Source organism: Podarcis filfolensis (assembly GCF_964270895.1).
Source record: "Podarcis filfolensis genome assembly, chromosome: 6".
Taxonomy (NCBI): Eukaryota; Metazoa; Chordata; class Lepidosauria; order Squamata; family Lacertidae; genus Podarcis; species Podarcis filfolensis.
In genome coordinates, this window is record NC_139609.1 from 95,937,299 (window position 1) to 95,953,156 (window position 15,858).

Consider the following 15,858-nt stretch of genomic DNA (forward strand, 5'->3'; position numbering starts at 1 on the left):
GAGCTAGTGGGATTTCCCTGCCCTGAGGTGGGAAGGTGCTGGCAACACAGAGGGACCCAACCCAGGCAGAAAACCCTCTCCCTGCTGCTAGCCAGCCACAGAGACCTCGACTGCTCTCCTTTCCACCAGGGAAGCCGCTGGGTAGCCTCTGCCGACAGCCAGCAGGGAGGCTGGATTTGACCTTCGGTGAAAGTCACGGCCCCCCAGAGGTTGGGGGAGTTGCCCTCTGTCCCTCTCAGGTGCGCTTGAGCTTCCCATCCCAGGGACCCCCACCCTGAGAGATTCCCTGTCGCTAGCAATCTCCTTGGCCAATACCCAGAGAGGCTGGAACGTGGCAACACAGAGGGAGTGGCAAGGAGGGAAGGATGCCAACAAGACCCCGGTCTGCTTTGGATGCAGCACGCAAGAGGAAGGAGGGACCCACGGCTCATGCCCGTGGCATGCACCTCTAGGGGGAATCGGGGAGGGTGGCATTTTCGGGGTGTCGGTGACAGGAACCAGCTGCCCACAAGAAGAGGGCATGTGCGAGCATCGGATCCACGTGAACACCACGTGGGCGCCGCCCGGCTGTGCTTTTCCCCAACCCGGTTCGGGAGCGTGTTTTTGTGCGGAAAAGAAAACAAAACAAAAAAGTTATTGTGAAAGGAGGACCCGGAAGCCCTGCCCACACCGGGTGCAAGACGGGCGGCAAATGTTCCTGAACATCTCTCTGAACACGACGCGATCCAACGGGGAGGATCTCTTTCCTGGGAGCCATTTAAAATGGAACAGAAGGGGGAAAGGGTTGGCAGTTTGGGGGGTGCGGGTGTCAGGTAACCGAAGGACAGAATACACCCCCCCACACCCCCGGCTGCCCACCACAAGACAAGCGCTGAAATGGCACAGAAATCAAAGTGGAGAATTGGAAGCTTGCAAGAGGAATAAGGAGCCGAAAGGAAGGAGCGTGGGCAAGCAGGAGAAGAGGAGAGGAATGGATCGGTGTGGAAACTGGGGGGGGGGGGAGACCTCCGCCTTGGATGGCGGAGGAGCTGGGAAGCAGCTGCGAGGAGGAAGAGGCGGGGGGGGGGGAGACGGCTGGAGAGGCTTGCAATGGGGGGGAAAAACCTGATTAGACAGTCAAATTTCATGGGTAAATACACACTGCATCGAGCCCGGATCCCTCCGTGGCTCGTGGGGGGGCGAGAGGAGATGAGGAGCCCAGCCCCGGCACGCCAGCCCTGCCAAGCCAGAGGGTGCCGGCAAAGTGGGTGTGTGCAGAGCGGGGGATGGGCTGATGGAGAGCTCGCCTTTGAATGCAGCCAAGGCAAGAAAATGGAGATACCTGATTCCTGCATGTAAACAGCTGGGTTTCTTTTTCTTTTTTTGAGACAACCTGATTGCGGAGAAGTGAGAGTTTACCTGGCTAAGGGATTCAGTACGTGAAGACTAAGTCTGAGATGCTGGACATCAGCCAGTCCCCAGCGATCATCTCAGTCACCTCCGGGGTGCAATAATCCGGGAACTCAAAGTGAGACGTGGCACCCAGGGGGAAGAGGTCCAGGTCTTTGTCGAAGACAGACCAGTCCGGCGTCCCGCAGGGCGTGTTCGGCTGGGCTCGGGCGGGCAGGAAGCTCAAGAGCTCTTCTTCAAACTCTTCGTCCGACGAGGCGAAGGAAGACAGTGGGGACCGGGTGGATGCTGGAGAAGGGGTCTCCGAGGACCTTGCCTGGTCCGAAAAGGACTTGGCAGCAGCAGCAGCAGCAGCAGCACCAACCTCGTGGTCCTTTGGGTCGCCAGAACTGCCCACCCACGCTCCTTTCTCGCCGCTCGCCGGCAGCACGTGCCAGAACTCTTTGCCAGGAGTTTTCGGGCCGTCGTCAAAAGGCGCCTCCATCAGCCGCGCTTCCAGCGGGTCGTCATCCAGCTCGGGCGTCGAGCGTCCCTCCTGGCTGCCGCTGCCTCCCTGCTTGGGGGGCTGCCTTCTGCTGGACGCCACCCTCCCGAGGACGGAGGGCTTGATCTTGACCGAGACCCTGGGGCGGGACTTAGCAGTGCCCACCTTGCCCTTCTTCCTGGGCCGGTATTTGTAGTCTGGGTAGTCAGCCATGTGCTTCAGTCGCAGCCGTTCTGCCTCCTTGACAAAGGGGATTTTTTCCGAGTCCTGAAGCAGCTGCCAACGCCGGCCAAGGCGCTTGGAGATCTCAGCATTGTGCATGTCCGGCCACTGGTCCATAATTTTCCGCCGCTCGTTCTGGGACCACACCATGAAGGCGTTCATGGGGCGTTTGATGTGCCCGCTGGGAGTCTTGCACCAGCCCGGCTCCCCTTTGGCATCCTTCAGCAGCAGGGCATCCTTGGGGCACACCTCCCGCTTGCCCTCCGACCCCCGGCTCCGCACGCTCCTCTGCTGGACCATCCTGCTCCCCTCGTCTTCCACGTTCCAGGCGCCACTGAGCCCCGGGTTATTTTCTCATCATCCGGCGAGGGGTGGGCGGATCTGCCGCTCGCTCGTCCGGGTGCGAGAGCTCCTCTCTCTCTTCCCCCACGCCCACCCTGGCTGCCGGCGAGCTCAGCCTGGGCGTCCACACCCCCCTTTTAACTCAGTCGCTGAAGCAGCTGGCTGGCAAATTGACAGAAGTGGTTGTGGCACCTCGGCTGTGGCACCTTCCGCAGGCGCCAGACGAGCGGCGAAGGGAGCCGGGCCGGCGGTGGAGAGAAAGAAAGAAAGAGAGAGGGAGAGAGGGGTGATCTTTGGCAAGAAAAGCCGGCCGGAGGGCAGGAAGGGGTGGGTGGACGTCTGCTTCAGGCAGGCGAGCCCTTTGGGTGCTGAATCGCTCGGGAAGGCGAAGGAGAGTCACGACTTCGCTGCTCGGCCGCTGAGCTTCCAAGGCAAGACCTGAGAACGATGAAAGGAAGGGAACGGCAGAGGGTCTCGGTCTTTTGCCCCTCGGCTGCCCTCCACGCCTCTCTCTCTCTTTCCCCAGCCAGGCAGCTCACGCCCACCCCTCTCGCTGGCTCCTCTCGGCTGCCTTCTCTTATAGCCCATCCCCGCCGACAGCCCCCTCCTCCTCCTCCTCTTCCCCCCTCCCAGACGGGCCCCTCCCCTCCTGCACAGTCTAGGGGCTGCTGCGCACACATTGCTCGCTCGGAGTAAACACCCAGGTGCTCATTCTGTCAATGGGAAGCCCCGCCCACCCGGGGACGTCATTGGTTGCGGGGCAGGAATGGAGGATTTGCATCCCCCAATAGGGGCGCAACGGGGAAGGAGTTGCTGGAGAGAATGTCAAAAACTTTCTCGCCTCCGCCAGCATCCTAAGCACAGACCACCGCCCCCTCCGCAGCCCACCCAGAGCATATCTGTTACCTGAGACCGGACCCCCCACCAACGCTCTCTCTGTTTCCTTGCCCCCCCAGGATTGACCCAAGGCAGGGGGTTTAATCGCCAGACCTTTCCTGTGCCACTGTCTGGCTTTCTGTTCCCGTCAAGTTCACAGGCAAACCTGGTTGGTTTGCTGTTTTTTTTTCTGCAGGGAAAGGAGAAAGGAGCTTTTGCAAAAAATATTTCAGATTCCTCAGCGTCAGGAAAGTGTGCGCAATTATGCTCTGTGTTTGTGTGTGTGTGTTTGGAGGAATGGATCAAGCAAAAAAAAAGATGTTTTAAACCTCGACCCAAGACCGTGCGGGCAAATGCCAACTTTTCAACTGCTGCAAAAACGATGCCTGCAGATGTGGCAGCTGTTAAAAGGCAGAGCTACAGAGGTCAGCGGGAAAGTTGGCAGTCCCTGTACACCTGGGAGTTTTCAGGATAGCGTTTGGTCAGCTGGGCACAGGAGATTCAGAATCCAGCTCAGGAGGCTAACAACCTCCCTTCCTACACCCAGTGCAAGACCCCAAGTTAGTGCTAGGATTCTGCAACAGGCACAAGGCGAGGGGACGCCAAAGGCCATCTAGCTCATCCTTGCTGCGCCCACAGGTCAGTCTATTCAACCCGCAATGTGACACGTGGCAATCACTTTCCTGCACGAGCTAATTTGGCATTTTTTAAACTGCTTGCACTTTCAGAAGAGCCATAGGTCAGGGACAGAGCATCCATCTTGCAAGCAGAATCATAGAAACATCATCATCTATTATTTATACCCAGCCCATCTTGGAGTTAGAAGGGACCCAAGGGTCATCTAGTCCAACCCCCTGCAATGCGGGAATCTCAGCTAAAGCATCCAGGACAGATGACCATCCAACTTCTGCTTAAAAACCTCCAAGGAAGGTCTAAGGTTTAATCCCCAGCATCTCCAGGTATGCCTGGGGGAATCTCCTACCTGAAACCCTGAGAGCTGCTGCCAGTCCGTGTAGACAATACTGAGAGCCCCCAAAGGCCTGACTCAGTAGAAGGCAGCTTCTTATGCTCCTAGTAAGCTTTACAGTTCACTTTGATAATGGCACTCAGCACACAACGCTGCGTTTTATAATCTCCAATGCTCCAACCCAGGGGTCCGCAACCTTTTTCAGCAGGGGGCCGGTCCACTGAACCTCAGACCTTGTGCGGGGCCGGACTATATTTTGGGGAAAAATATGAGCAAATTCCTATGCCCCACAAATAACCCAGAGATGCATTTTAAATAAAAGGACACATTCTACTCATGTAAGAACACTGATTGCCGGACCGTTCGCGGGCCGGATTGAGAAGGTGATTGGGCCGCATCCGGCCCCCGGGCCTTAGGTTGCCTACCCCTGCTCTAACTGACATTATCCTAACAACAGCCCAGTAAGGAAGGCCAGAATTACTTCCTCCAAGCTGCAGAAAGTGCCTGAGAGACAGCGGCTTTCCTATGGCAACATACAGGGCTGGGTGTTCATCAGTATGCGGATGATACCCAGCTCTACCTCTCTTTCAAATCAGAACCAGTGAAGGCGGTGAAGGTCCTGTGTCAGTGCCTGGAGGCAGTTGGAGGATGGATGGCAGCTAATGGATTGAGGTTGAATCCTGACAAGACAGAAGTGCTGTTTTTGGGGGACAGGGGGCGGGCTGGTGTGGAGGATTCCCTGGTACTGAATGGGGTAACTGTGCCCCTGAAGGACCAGGTGCGCAACCTGGGAGTCATTTTGGACTCACAGCTGTCCATGGAGGCGCAGGTCAATTCTGTGTCCAGGGCGGCTGTCTACCAGCTCCATCTGGTACGCAGGCTGAGACCCTATCCGCCCGCAGACTGTCTTGCCAGAGTTGTGCATGCTCTAGTTATCTCCCGCTTGGACTACTGCAATGCGCTCTACGTGGGGCTACCTTTGAAGGTGACCCGGAAACTGCAATTAATCCAGAATGCAGCAGCTAGACTGGTGACTGGGAGTTGCCGCCGGGACCACATAACACCGGTCCTGAGAGATCTGCATTGGCTCCCAGTATGTTTCCGAGCACAATTCAAAGTGTTGGTGCTGTCCTTTAAAGCCCTAAACGGCCTCGGTCCCGTATACCTGAAGGAGCGTCTCCACCCCCATCATTCAGCCCGGACACTGAGATCCAGCACCGAGGGTCTTCTGGCGGTTCCCTAAGTGCGAGAAGCCAAGTTACAGGGAACCAGACAGAGGGCCTTCTCGGTAGTAGCACCTGCCCTGTGGAACGCCCTCCCTTCAGATGTGAAGGAAATAAGCAGCTATCTTCTTTTTAAAAGACATCTGAAAGCAGCCCTGTTTAGGGAAGTTTTTAATATTTAATGCTGTTTTGTTTTTAACACTTGATTGGAAGCCGCCCAGAGTGGCTGGGCAAACTCAGCCAGATGGTTGGGGTATAAATAATAAATTATTATTATTATTATTATTATTATTATTATTATTATTATTATTATTAAAACCAGTGGAGGCATCCTGACTCATAGCTCCCGCTCTTAACCGCTGCTCTTCAAGCATTCTCGCCGCAGAAACTAGAAACGGGAAAGGCAGCATGGTGTGTGGTGGTTAACGTGTCAAACTACGACCTGGGAGACCAGGGTTCGAATCCCCACTCGAAGCTCACTGGGTGACCTTGAGCCAATCCTTGCCCCTCTCAGCCGACCCTTCCTCGCAGGGCTGTAGTGGGGATTAAATGAAGAGTGGGGGAGAGAACCACGTAAACTGCCTCAGGCTCCTTGCAGGAAAAGAGGAGACTTAAATGCCACAAATGACAACACCTTGGAGGTCCCAGGTCGCAAGGTGGTTAGCTTGGTCTCAACTAGGGCCAGGGCCTTTTCAGCACTGGCCCCGACTTGGTGGAACGCTCTGTCACAAGAGACCAGGCCCTGCGGGACTTGACATCTTTCCGCAGGGCCTGCAAGACAGAGCTGTTCCGCCTGGCCTTTGGTTTGGACTCAGTCTGACCCTTATGTTGCCCTCCCCTTACGGTTTTGATCTATGGGCTACTATTAAAATCAGGCTGCATTTTAAATTGCATTTTAACCTGTATTTTAATTGGTCCCCCCCCCATCATGTTTTTACTGTAATTTTACTGGCGTTAGCCGCCCTGAGCCCAGCTCTGGCCGGGGAGGGCGGGGTATAAATCAATCAATCAAACAAACAAACAATACAGAAACAGCTCAGTTGGTTACAGCGTGGTACTGATAATGCCATGGTTGCACGTTCGATCCCCTTATGGGACAGCGGCATATTCCTTCATTGCAGGGGGTTGGACTAGATGACCCTCGGAGTCCCTTCCTTCCCGCTCTACAATTCTACGAAATCTGGCGCTCTCTGGATGCTGTGGACTACAATTCCCATCAGCCCCCTCTTCCAGCCATTCCAGTTGAGGGAGCCTGGGCTGGATAGACAAATAGGTAAAGGTAAAGGGACCCCTGACCTTTAGGTCCAGTCGCGGACGACTCTGGGGTTGCGGCGCTCATCTCACTTTATTGGCCGAGGGAGCCGGCATACAGCTTCCGGGTCATGTGGCCAGCATGACTAAGCCGCTTCTGGCAAGCCAGAGCAGTGCACGGAAACGCCTTTTACCTTCCCGCTGGAGCGGTACCTATTTATCTACTTGCACTTTGACGGACTTTCGAACTGCTAGGTTGGCAGGAGCAGGGACCGAGCAACGGGAGCTCACTCCGTCGCGGGGATTTGAACCGCCAACCTTCTGATGGGCAAGTCCTAGGCTCTGTGGTTTAACCCACAGCAACACCCGCATCCCTTTGGATAGACAAATAGAATGACCTTAATTTAAGGCAGGCTTCCTTTGTTCCCAGGGTTGGTTAAGACAAAGACAGAGAGCCAAGAATCGAAGAGCTCAAGTTCGGCAACCTTTACCATCACTGTCTCCATTCACAAAAGTCCCCCAGCACCTGTGCAGCCATCAGACTGCGGCAAAAGCTGTCGATTTTGACCCATAAGACTCTATGAATGGTTATTTTATATTTTCATTTGTTTGCGTTTAAACGCTCCCCCTTTTTTTCCCCCAAGGAGATCAAGGTGACACAAATGCTTCTCCTCATTTAAGCCCCACAACAGCCCTTTGAGGCAGGCTGGGCTAAGAGGCAACGGCTGGCTTAAAGTCACGCAGTCTGATTCATGTCCAAAAGAGGATTCGAACTCTGGTCTCCCAGGTGGACACTCTAACCCAGGCATCCCCAAACTCGGCCCTCCGGATGTTTTGGGACTACAATGCCCATCATCCCTGACCACCGGTCCTGTTAGCTAGGGGTGATGGGAGTTGTAGTCCCAAAACATCTGGAGGGCCGAGTTTGTGGATGCCATGGACTGCAAGAAGATCAAACCTCTCCATTCTGAAGGAAATCGGCCCTGAGTGCTCACTGGAAGGACAGATCCTGAAGCTGAGGCTCCAATACTTTGGCCACCTGATGAGAAGAGAAGACTCCCTGGAAAAGACCCTGATGTTGGGAAAGATGGAGGGCACAAGGAGAAGGGGACGACAGAGGACGAGATGGTGGGACAGTGCTCTCGAAGCTACCAGCATGAGTTTGACCAAACTGCGGGAGGCAGTGGAAGACAGGAGGGCCTGGTGTGCTCTGGTCCAGGGGGTCATGAAGAGTCGGACACGACTAAACGACTAAACAACAAAGCTCTAAACACTACACCATGCTGCCCCTGAGGTTAGGCTTGGGGTCCTCGATGTGACATCTTCAGATGATCCTCTTGCCACCCACCAAGGCCCTTCCTGCATCTCCCATTTTTAAAAAAACTAGGGAGTTTGGCTTCTTTTAGCTGTTTGGTTGGTAGGGCTACCTGTTTTTTGCGGGGGCTGGAGGTCTGTGTGTTTTTCTCCTGTGCTGTATTTGTGTTGGGGGAAGTGTAGGTGTTTTGCTTGTTGTTTGGGGAGGGGAAGGTTCTCAGCATTGCCAGTTTTTCTTCTGTGAAATGGGTATGTTCATGGTGCCCACACCAGATTTCCAAAGGTGTCCCTGGGCTGGAAATGGCTGGGGACCCCCCAACACCCAAGTACCTGTGAAAATGCCTCTACCTTGCAACCTTTATTGCCAAAACAAATAAAATAAATATCTTGCTTGCCCCATGTCTCCAGGCAAGGAGGGGTGTTAATGGCTCCAGAGGGGACTTCGATTCAGAGACCCTCTGAGTCATTGTGTTTCAAATGACTAAACACCCCCCCCACACACACACACAAAAACACAGGCCAGCCAGCCAAATTATTTTCTTTTGCAAGGCTAGTATAAATCACAAAACCTTACCTGTTCTTTCCGGGTTCTGACACCATTCCATTGGGTTTTCTCCCCAAAATGCAGCAGATAATATCCGTCTCCCAAACAGCATCCTCAGACTGGATTGTTGCAGCAGTACTGGGGCACAGGGTGCTTGAAACAGCAAAAGAAACAGGAACCTTCACTTTTAGTGGAAGTAGACCTCAATATACCAAATGCTATAGACCATGGGTAGGCAAACAAAGGCCCGGGGGCCGAATCCGGCCCAATCGCCTTCTAAATCCGGCCTGCAGATGGTCCAGGAATCAGTGTGTTTTTACATGAGTAGAATGTGTCCTTTTATTTAAAATGCATCTCTGGGTTATTTGTGAGGCCCGCCTAGTGTTTTTACATGAGCAGAATGTGTGCTTTTATTTAAAATGCATCTCTGGGTTGTTTGTGGGGCATAAGAATTCGTTCATTTTTTTCTTCAAAATATAGTCCAGCCCCCCACAAGGTCTGAGGGACAGTGGACCGGCCCCTGCTGAAAAAGTTTGCTGGTATAGAATTTGGGGGGCTACCACTTTAAAGGCCCTGCAAAGCTCACAAGCAAGGCGGTGGGTTGGGTGTTGCTGGAAACAAAACGTTGGGCTAGAGGGACCCCCTGACCCAGGGGGTGCCAACCATTTTAGGCCCATGGGCACATTGGGATTTGGGTAAGATGTCCATGGTACCATTGTGCCCACAGGGACCGGGTTAGCAACCCCCCCCCATTTCTGATCCATCAGTGAAATAATATTCCCAACTGCAGCCTTAGAACTGTAGAATTGTAGAGTTGAAAGGGACCTTGAAGATCATTCAGTCCAACCCCCTGAAATGCAGGAATATGCAACTGGGAATCGAACCTGCAACCTTGGCATTATCCGCACCATGCTCAACATTGGAGAGGCAGAACTGGGCTGTTTGGGTCACTGGCAGAAACAAGTGATGCTCAGGAAGTGAAAGATAAGATTGCCACATATATTTTTTTGTATCTGGAAGGGCTCCTGTCTCATAGCAGCAGCCAATCAGATGCCTCTGGCCCCCTAAATAATGAAAATACTTGTTTACTGACATACACACACCTGGTAGATTTGGCTGGGGCACAGTTGACTCAGAGCTTCCCCTTCAATTCACGCCCCCTCTAAACTATAAATCTAAAGCCGTATCAAGCCACTTTAAACCATCACGGCTTCCCCCAAGAGAATCCTGGGAGCTGTAGTTTGTTCAAGGGGCTGAGAGTGCATGGAGACCCCTTTCCCCCTCACAGAGCTACAATTCCCAGAGTTCCCTACAAGGAAGGATTGCTTGTTAAAAATCGCCCTGAATTGCAGATGAGCTCTGTGAGGGGAATAGGGGTGTCTCCTCCGAACTCTCAGCACCCTTAAGAAACTACAGTTCCCACAATCCTTTGTTTTAAATGATAGGAAACTGCTTTAAATGCATAGTGCAGAAGGGGCATCTTGCGGCAAAGGTTTTTGCTCAGCTGTGCCCTCAGTCCGCCTTTGCCAACCTGGTGCTACAACTCCCAGCAGCCTTAGCCAGCGTGCCTGTAGTCTTTCCAGGGGCGGGCACCAGGTTACCCTAGGTGGCTCCCCAAACATACCTCCATCCTTGCTTCTCTTCTTGAAGCCTGAGTACCTCCAGATCTTGCATTCAGAGTCCTCTGGTCCTTGCTGCAGCCCAAACTGGCCATCCTCATCTGGTCGTGGTCAGACCTAAGCCCAGCTCCCCCCATCAAACTTCCAGTAAAGTCCAGCAGGACAGTCACTGGCTGCAACTTTTGCAGACACCCCCCAAAAAGTTGACTTCTTACTGCAAGCCTCTTGCTCCCTTTGCAGAGATGTTTTGGGGAGTACGTGGCTCCTCCCCTTCTTCCTGAAATCTCCGCCCCTTGCTGCCACTAATTCACCCCTGCTAGGTGCAAGCCCATGGGGCAATTTGTGGCCAACTAGCCACCAATTTGTGGCCAAATGTCTATGGCACCCAACCATGCTTTCAGAGTGTTGGGCAATCTGCAAAAGCAAGCTGTTTCCCAGCTCCTTGCATTTGCATGCCTAAAGGTGTGGAATTGCAAATTTTGGGGGCAGGTTCTTACAGAAAAGCCGGAAAAAGGAGGAAGTTGCTTCTTCCCATTGCCACATTTTTAAGGATGCTCTGGAGATTTGGGCCTTTGTTCCCCTGTTCTTTTGTTCGCTGCAATTGATTTGCAAATCGCTGCTGAACCTCTCTCTCTGCAAGTGTCCTGCTAACCTTGAACAGAGTTTGGCAACCATTGCTAACCTTTCCCTGGGATGGATGGGAAGACACCAGGTTGGCAAATGCTAAGTTAAGGTCTTGTGAGAAGGTGTGCTTTTAGGTAGCACCTTGGTGTTGAGCAAAACTCCTTTGACTGGCCCAGCAGAGGAGCGCAGGCATTGCAAAGGACTTGAGCTCTGGTCTAGAATCCTAGCATTGCAGAGTTGGAAGGTCATGTATTCCAACGACCCACAATGACCCAGGCAGTCTTTGCAATGCTAAAATGACTCCCAGGCGGCGCACCTGGTCCTTCAGGGGCACAGTTACCCCATTCAGGGCCAGGGAGCCCCCCACATCCACCCTGTCCCCCCAAAACACCACTTCTGTCTTGTTGGGATTCAACCTCAATCCATTGACCGCCGAAATAAATTAAAAAATTGTCCAGTAGCACCTTAAAAAGGGTAAAGGGGACCCCTGACCATTAGGTCCAGTTGCAGACGACTCTGGGGTTGTGGCGCTCATCTCGCTTTACTGGCCGAGGGAGCCGGCGTACAGCTTCCGGGTCATGTGGCCAGCATGACTAAGCCGCTTCTGGTGAACCAGAGCAGCGCACGGAAACGCCGTTTAGCTTCCCGCCGGAGCGGTACCTATTTATCTACTTGCACTTTGACGTGCTTTCGAACTGCTAGGTTGGCAGGAGCAGGGACCGAGCAACGGGAGCTCACCCCGTCGCGGGGATTTGAACCGCCGACCTTCTGATCGGCAAGCCCTAGGCTCTGTGGTTTAACCCACAGCGCCACCAACTAAATATGTTCTGGGTATAAGCTTTCGTGTGCATATGTTATACCCAGAACATATATAGTTGGTCTCTAAGGTGCTGCTGAACAATTTTTATTTATTTATTTCGACTGCGTCATGCCAACACGGCTACTTACCTGAATCTAGAACCATTGACCGCCATCCATTAAATGGGCTTTCCCCAGGAATGCAGCCTAAGACACGTTTGGGACTGTACACCCACAAATCCTATGCTCCATTCATGATTATTCATGCCCCCTGCTTAAACATAAGCAATATAAATGAGTTTATTTTTATTTATTTAATCCATTTATATGCCACCCTTTATCCAAAGTTCCCAGCCCAGTGTACCACATTAAGGATATGACTTAGTGAGCATAAAAAACCATAACACAGACCATAATAATAAAATAACAGGCCATAAATTGTTTAATGGTCAAAGGCCAGGGTAAAGAGGTAAGTTTTTGCCTGGTGTCTAAAGATATGTAATGATGGCGCCAGGCGAGCCTTTCTGGGGAGAGCATTCCACAAGCAGGGAGCCACCACAGAAAAGGCCCATTCTCTTGTTGCCCCCCCCCCCGAACCTCTCAGGGAGGGGGACGTATAACAAGTGCAGGGTCTGGGTTGGTTCATATGGGGAGAGGGGGTCCTTAAGTTATTGAGGTCCTGAGCTATGTAAGGCTTTGTGGGTCAAAACCAGCACTTTGAATTGGGCCCAGAAATTAATTGGCAGCCAATGTAGTCGCGTCAGGATAAACAAATAAGAAGGCAATTGGCCTTGCAGTTCAGGGGCCAAGTCCTAGCATGGTCATTGTGGGCCTTTCTGGGTCATTTCCTCTCTCAGCCTCAGTTTTCCCATCTGCATAATGGGGATAAGAGCTCCCCACCGCACAGGGTGCTTTGAGGCCCAGCACAGTAAAAGGCAACGCAGCACATCCTGCAGTTTTTGCAGCTCTGTATAACTGATGCCCCACTAGCGTAAAACAAAGGTGCAGAAATTGCTCAGGTGCCTCATTGCCAATTGCCTTCCTCTCACAACCCCATGAATACCACACTGCTTTCTTTCTGCCTCCCTTGTGACACAGCCTGATGCATTAAATTCGCCGTCAGAACCACATCTCAAACTTTTTACCAAACATTGCGTTTTGAACCGGGGCAGATTTCTGGTTTCCGTCGGAAACCACCTCCAGAAGCTGCTAAAACTTTAACCATCTCTTTTGTCTGCTTGGCTCTCCCACTTTACCAGCCCAACTCCACCAGATGTGTTTCAAAAACCCGCTACTCAGTGCATCTGCTGCCTTTGTAGCCTCCAACTCCAAATTACGGTAGCAACGGGGGCATTTTGTCGAACCCGTCTTGGCGGAGGCATGGAGACAAGGGCAAAGAAAACAGCTTGCCGTAATTTGTTCTTTATTATGCTTATTGTTATCTGGGTTTGAGATTCTCCTCCCTGCACCCCACAGGCATCTTGAAGGAGACAAACAGAGGCAGAGATTACGGAGCAGCGTGGAGATAGGAGCAGCAGCAGCACCGGGACTGACAGATGTGTTAACATTAATCATGCCCAACTTAAAAGAGTTGCCTCCTTTTCGGTGATTTGTCTCCGGCTAAGTGTACTGCTGGCTGCAGGGACGCCCAAATGGGGGTGCAGGGAAGGCGCCTGGGTGATGTTGCCTGAGCGACTGGGAGTTTCCTGGGGCAGGTGAGGCTGCCATTGGCTGTTCCGGAGGCGGAGGACTTCCCGGAGCAGGTGAGGTGCTTATTGGTCGCCTGGGCGACTGCAAGGATGCCGGCTCGGGGGTGCTTCTGATTGGCTGCTGGGCTGAGTGATGGGTTATCCGACTGTCTCATCCTGTGGAGGCAGTTTCCGTGGCAACAAGAGTTGCAAAGGAGAACCAGGGGCCTAGGCCGCAATTGGCAGTATTGGAAAGGGGGGGGGGGGAGAGAAGATAAAGAATATATGGGAAGGGGGAGAGGGAGAGGGAGGAGTTGTATGTAGGACCCTCTCAAGGCTGCTATGCTTCCTTCGTGGGTTGCAGATTTACATGCCTTCCTGGCAGGCCACGGATCAGCCAGACCTCGGATGATTATATTATTTATTGTCATCTAATAAGGTGTCTGAAATATAACACAGATCTGTATTTGTCTTCCCGGGTAGTAGCTCTGGTTGAGAGCAGGTGCACAACGGTGCAGCAATAAAACTGCCAGCACATTTGCAAAGCTAAGCAGGGTCCGGAATGGATTCGGATTGGGCGGGGGGCCATGTGTTGAGATTCCTGCATTACAGGGGGTTGGACTAGATGACCCTCGGGTCCCTACGATTCTATGAATGGCAGCATCTGAGATACTTTCTCACACAGGGCTGGGCAGGGCATAGATCCACATCTACTGGCAAATTGCTTGGTGGCTTCCCCTAGCTTTCTGACCACTGGTTGTTTAACAATAGTGATGACAACGAAAAAATGTGTGGTCCCTCTCTAACCCCAGCCCCCCCCCCCAAATAGACTGCTGAAATGAAGAGAACTGAGTGGGGCGGAACCAGGGTGTGTGGGTGTTTATTTATTTAAAACATCGATATGCCACATTTCAGCACCTCTTCTAAAAATGAAACAATTACTAATAGGTAAATAACTAGCCTGTGGTTTATGTCTGAAAGGACCAGGTGCGCAGCCTGGGAGTCATTTTGGACTCACAGCTGTCCATGGAGGCGCAGGTCAATTCTGTGTCCAGGGTGGCTGTTTACCAGCTCCATCTGGTACACAGGATGAGACCCTACCTGCCTGCGGACTGTCTCGCCAGAGTGGTGCATGCTCTGGTTATCTCCCGCTTTGACTACTGCAACTAATCCAGAATGTGGCAGATAGACTGGTGACAGGGAGTGGCCGCCGCCGAGACCACGAGACCTACATTGGCTCCCAGTACGTTTCCGAGCACAATTCAAAGTGTTGGTGCTGACCTTTAAAGCCCTAAATGGCCTCGGTTCTGTACACCTGAAGGAGCGTCTCCACCCCCATCATTCTGCCCGGACACTAAGATCCAGCTCCGATGGCCTTCTGGTGGTTCCCTCGCTGCGAGAGGCCAAGTTACAGGGAACCAGGCAGAGGGCCTTCTCGGTGGTGACACCCGCCCTGTGGAACGCCCTCCCACCAGATGTCAAAGAGAAGAACAACTACCAGACTTTTAGAAGACATCTGAAGGCAGCCCTGTTTAGGGAAGCTTTTAATGTTTGATGCATTACTGTATTTTAATATTTTGTTGGAAGCTGCCCAGAGTGGCTGGGATATAAATAATAAATTAAAATTATTATTATTATTATTATTATTATTATTATTATTATTATTGGACAGTGGGTGTATTTCTGGGACCAAAAAACAAATTCCTGGCCAATTATGCTCAGAGGAACTCTTGTCTTTAATTCCTGTGTGCAGCTGGTGGCTGTTATAACCCGGTAAAAAAAAAACCAAAACAGATCATGTTATGTGAAGTATGCCCAACCCTTATTTGGTTTGCCTTCTGTACAGAGTAGAAAACTGTCTTCTTTGCTCTGCTTCTGGGTCTAACCCCTTTTGCTAATACAATTTAAAATATTGTTACATGAAATCATGGCCAGTGTCTATATTGCAGCACAAGCTCCCCATCTTCCATAATCTGTCATTTGGGGATAAGGAAACAGACCTTTTTTGCGGGGGGATAGTAAGGGGATGGGTTAGCAAAAAGAGGCGTGTGAGGCCCAAACATACTGTCATATGGGGAGAGATGGACCCACATCGGTCCAGGAGCATCGTGGATGTATTCCTGTGCCCCCTCTCTCACCCAATTCCTGTCAGTGTTCAAGTCTTACAGACCTGCGGCCCGAAGCTCCGACTGAATTGTTTTGACACTGACCCGATGTTGGGAGATTCAGGACAGAGAAAAGAGGAGCGTTAAACTATGGAACTCCCATACTTTGCAATAGCTCCCAACTTGGATGGCTCTAAAAGAGGATATCTCTGCTTTTTAAGATACTGTCAAAAAAACCCAGAGATATCCTCTTTTGCCAGCAAAGGTCCGTATAGTTAAAGCTATGGTTTTCCCAGTAGTGATGTATGGAAGTGAGAGATGGACCATAAAGAAGGCTGATCGCCGAAGAATGGATGCTTTTGAATTCTGGTGCTGGAGGAGACTCTTGAGAGTCCCATGGACTGCAAGAAGA

General features: G+C 52.1%; 1 protein-coding gene across 1 annotated transcript; it reads right to left on the reverse strand.

The window, feature by feature from the left end:
* Positions 1 to 1,082: 1,082 nt before the first annotated feature.
* Positions 1,083 to 3,564, reverse strand: SOX12 (SRY-box transcription factor 12). Its single transcript, XM_083620229.1, has 2 exons — positions 3,428 to 3,564; positions 1,083 to 2,875 (listed from the first exon to the last, which is right to left on the reverse strand). The coding sequence occupies exon 2, from the start codon at positions 2,393 to 2,395 to the stop codon at positions 1,412 to 1,414; it is 984 nt and encodes a 327-aa protein (XP_083476355.1). The 5' UTR covers positions 2,396 to 2,875; positions 3,428 to 3,564; the 3' UTR covers positions 1,083 to 1,411.
* Positions 3,565 to 15,858: the final 12,294 nt, after the last annotated feature.

Bases quoted from the DNA above. Each gene is read 5' to 3' on its own strand.
- SOX12 (XM_083620229.1), bottom strand. From the start codon at position 2,395: ATGGTCCAGCAGAGGAGCGTGCGGAGCCGGGGGTCGGAGGGCAAGCGG.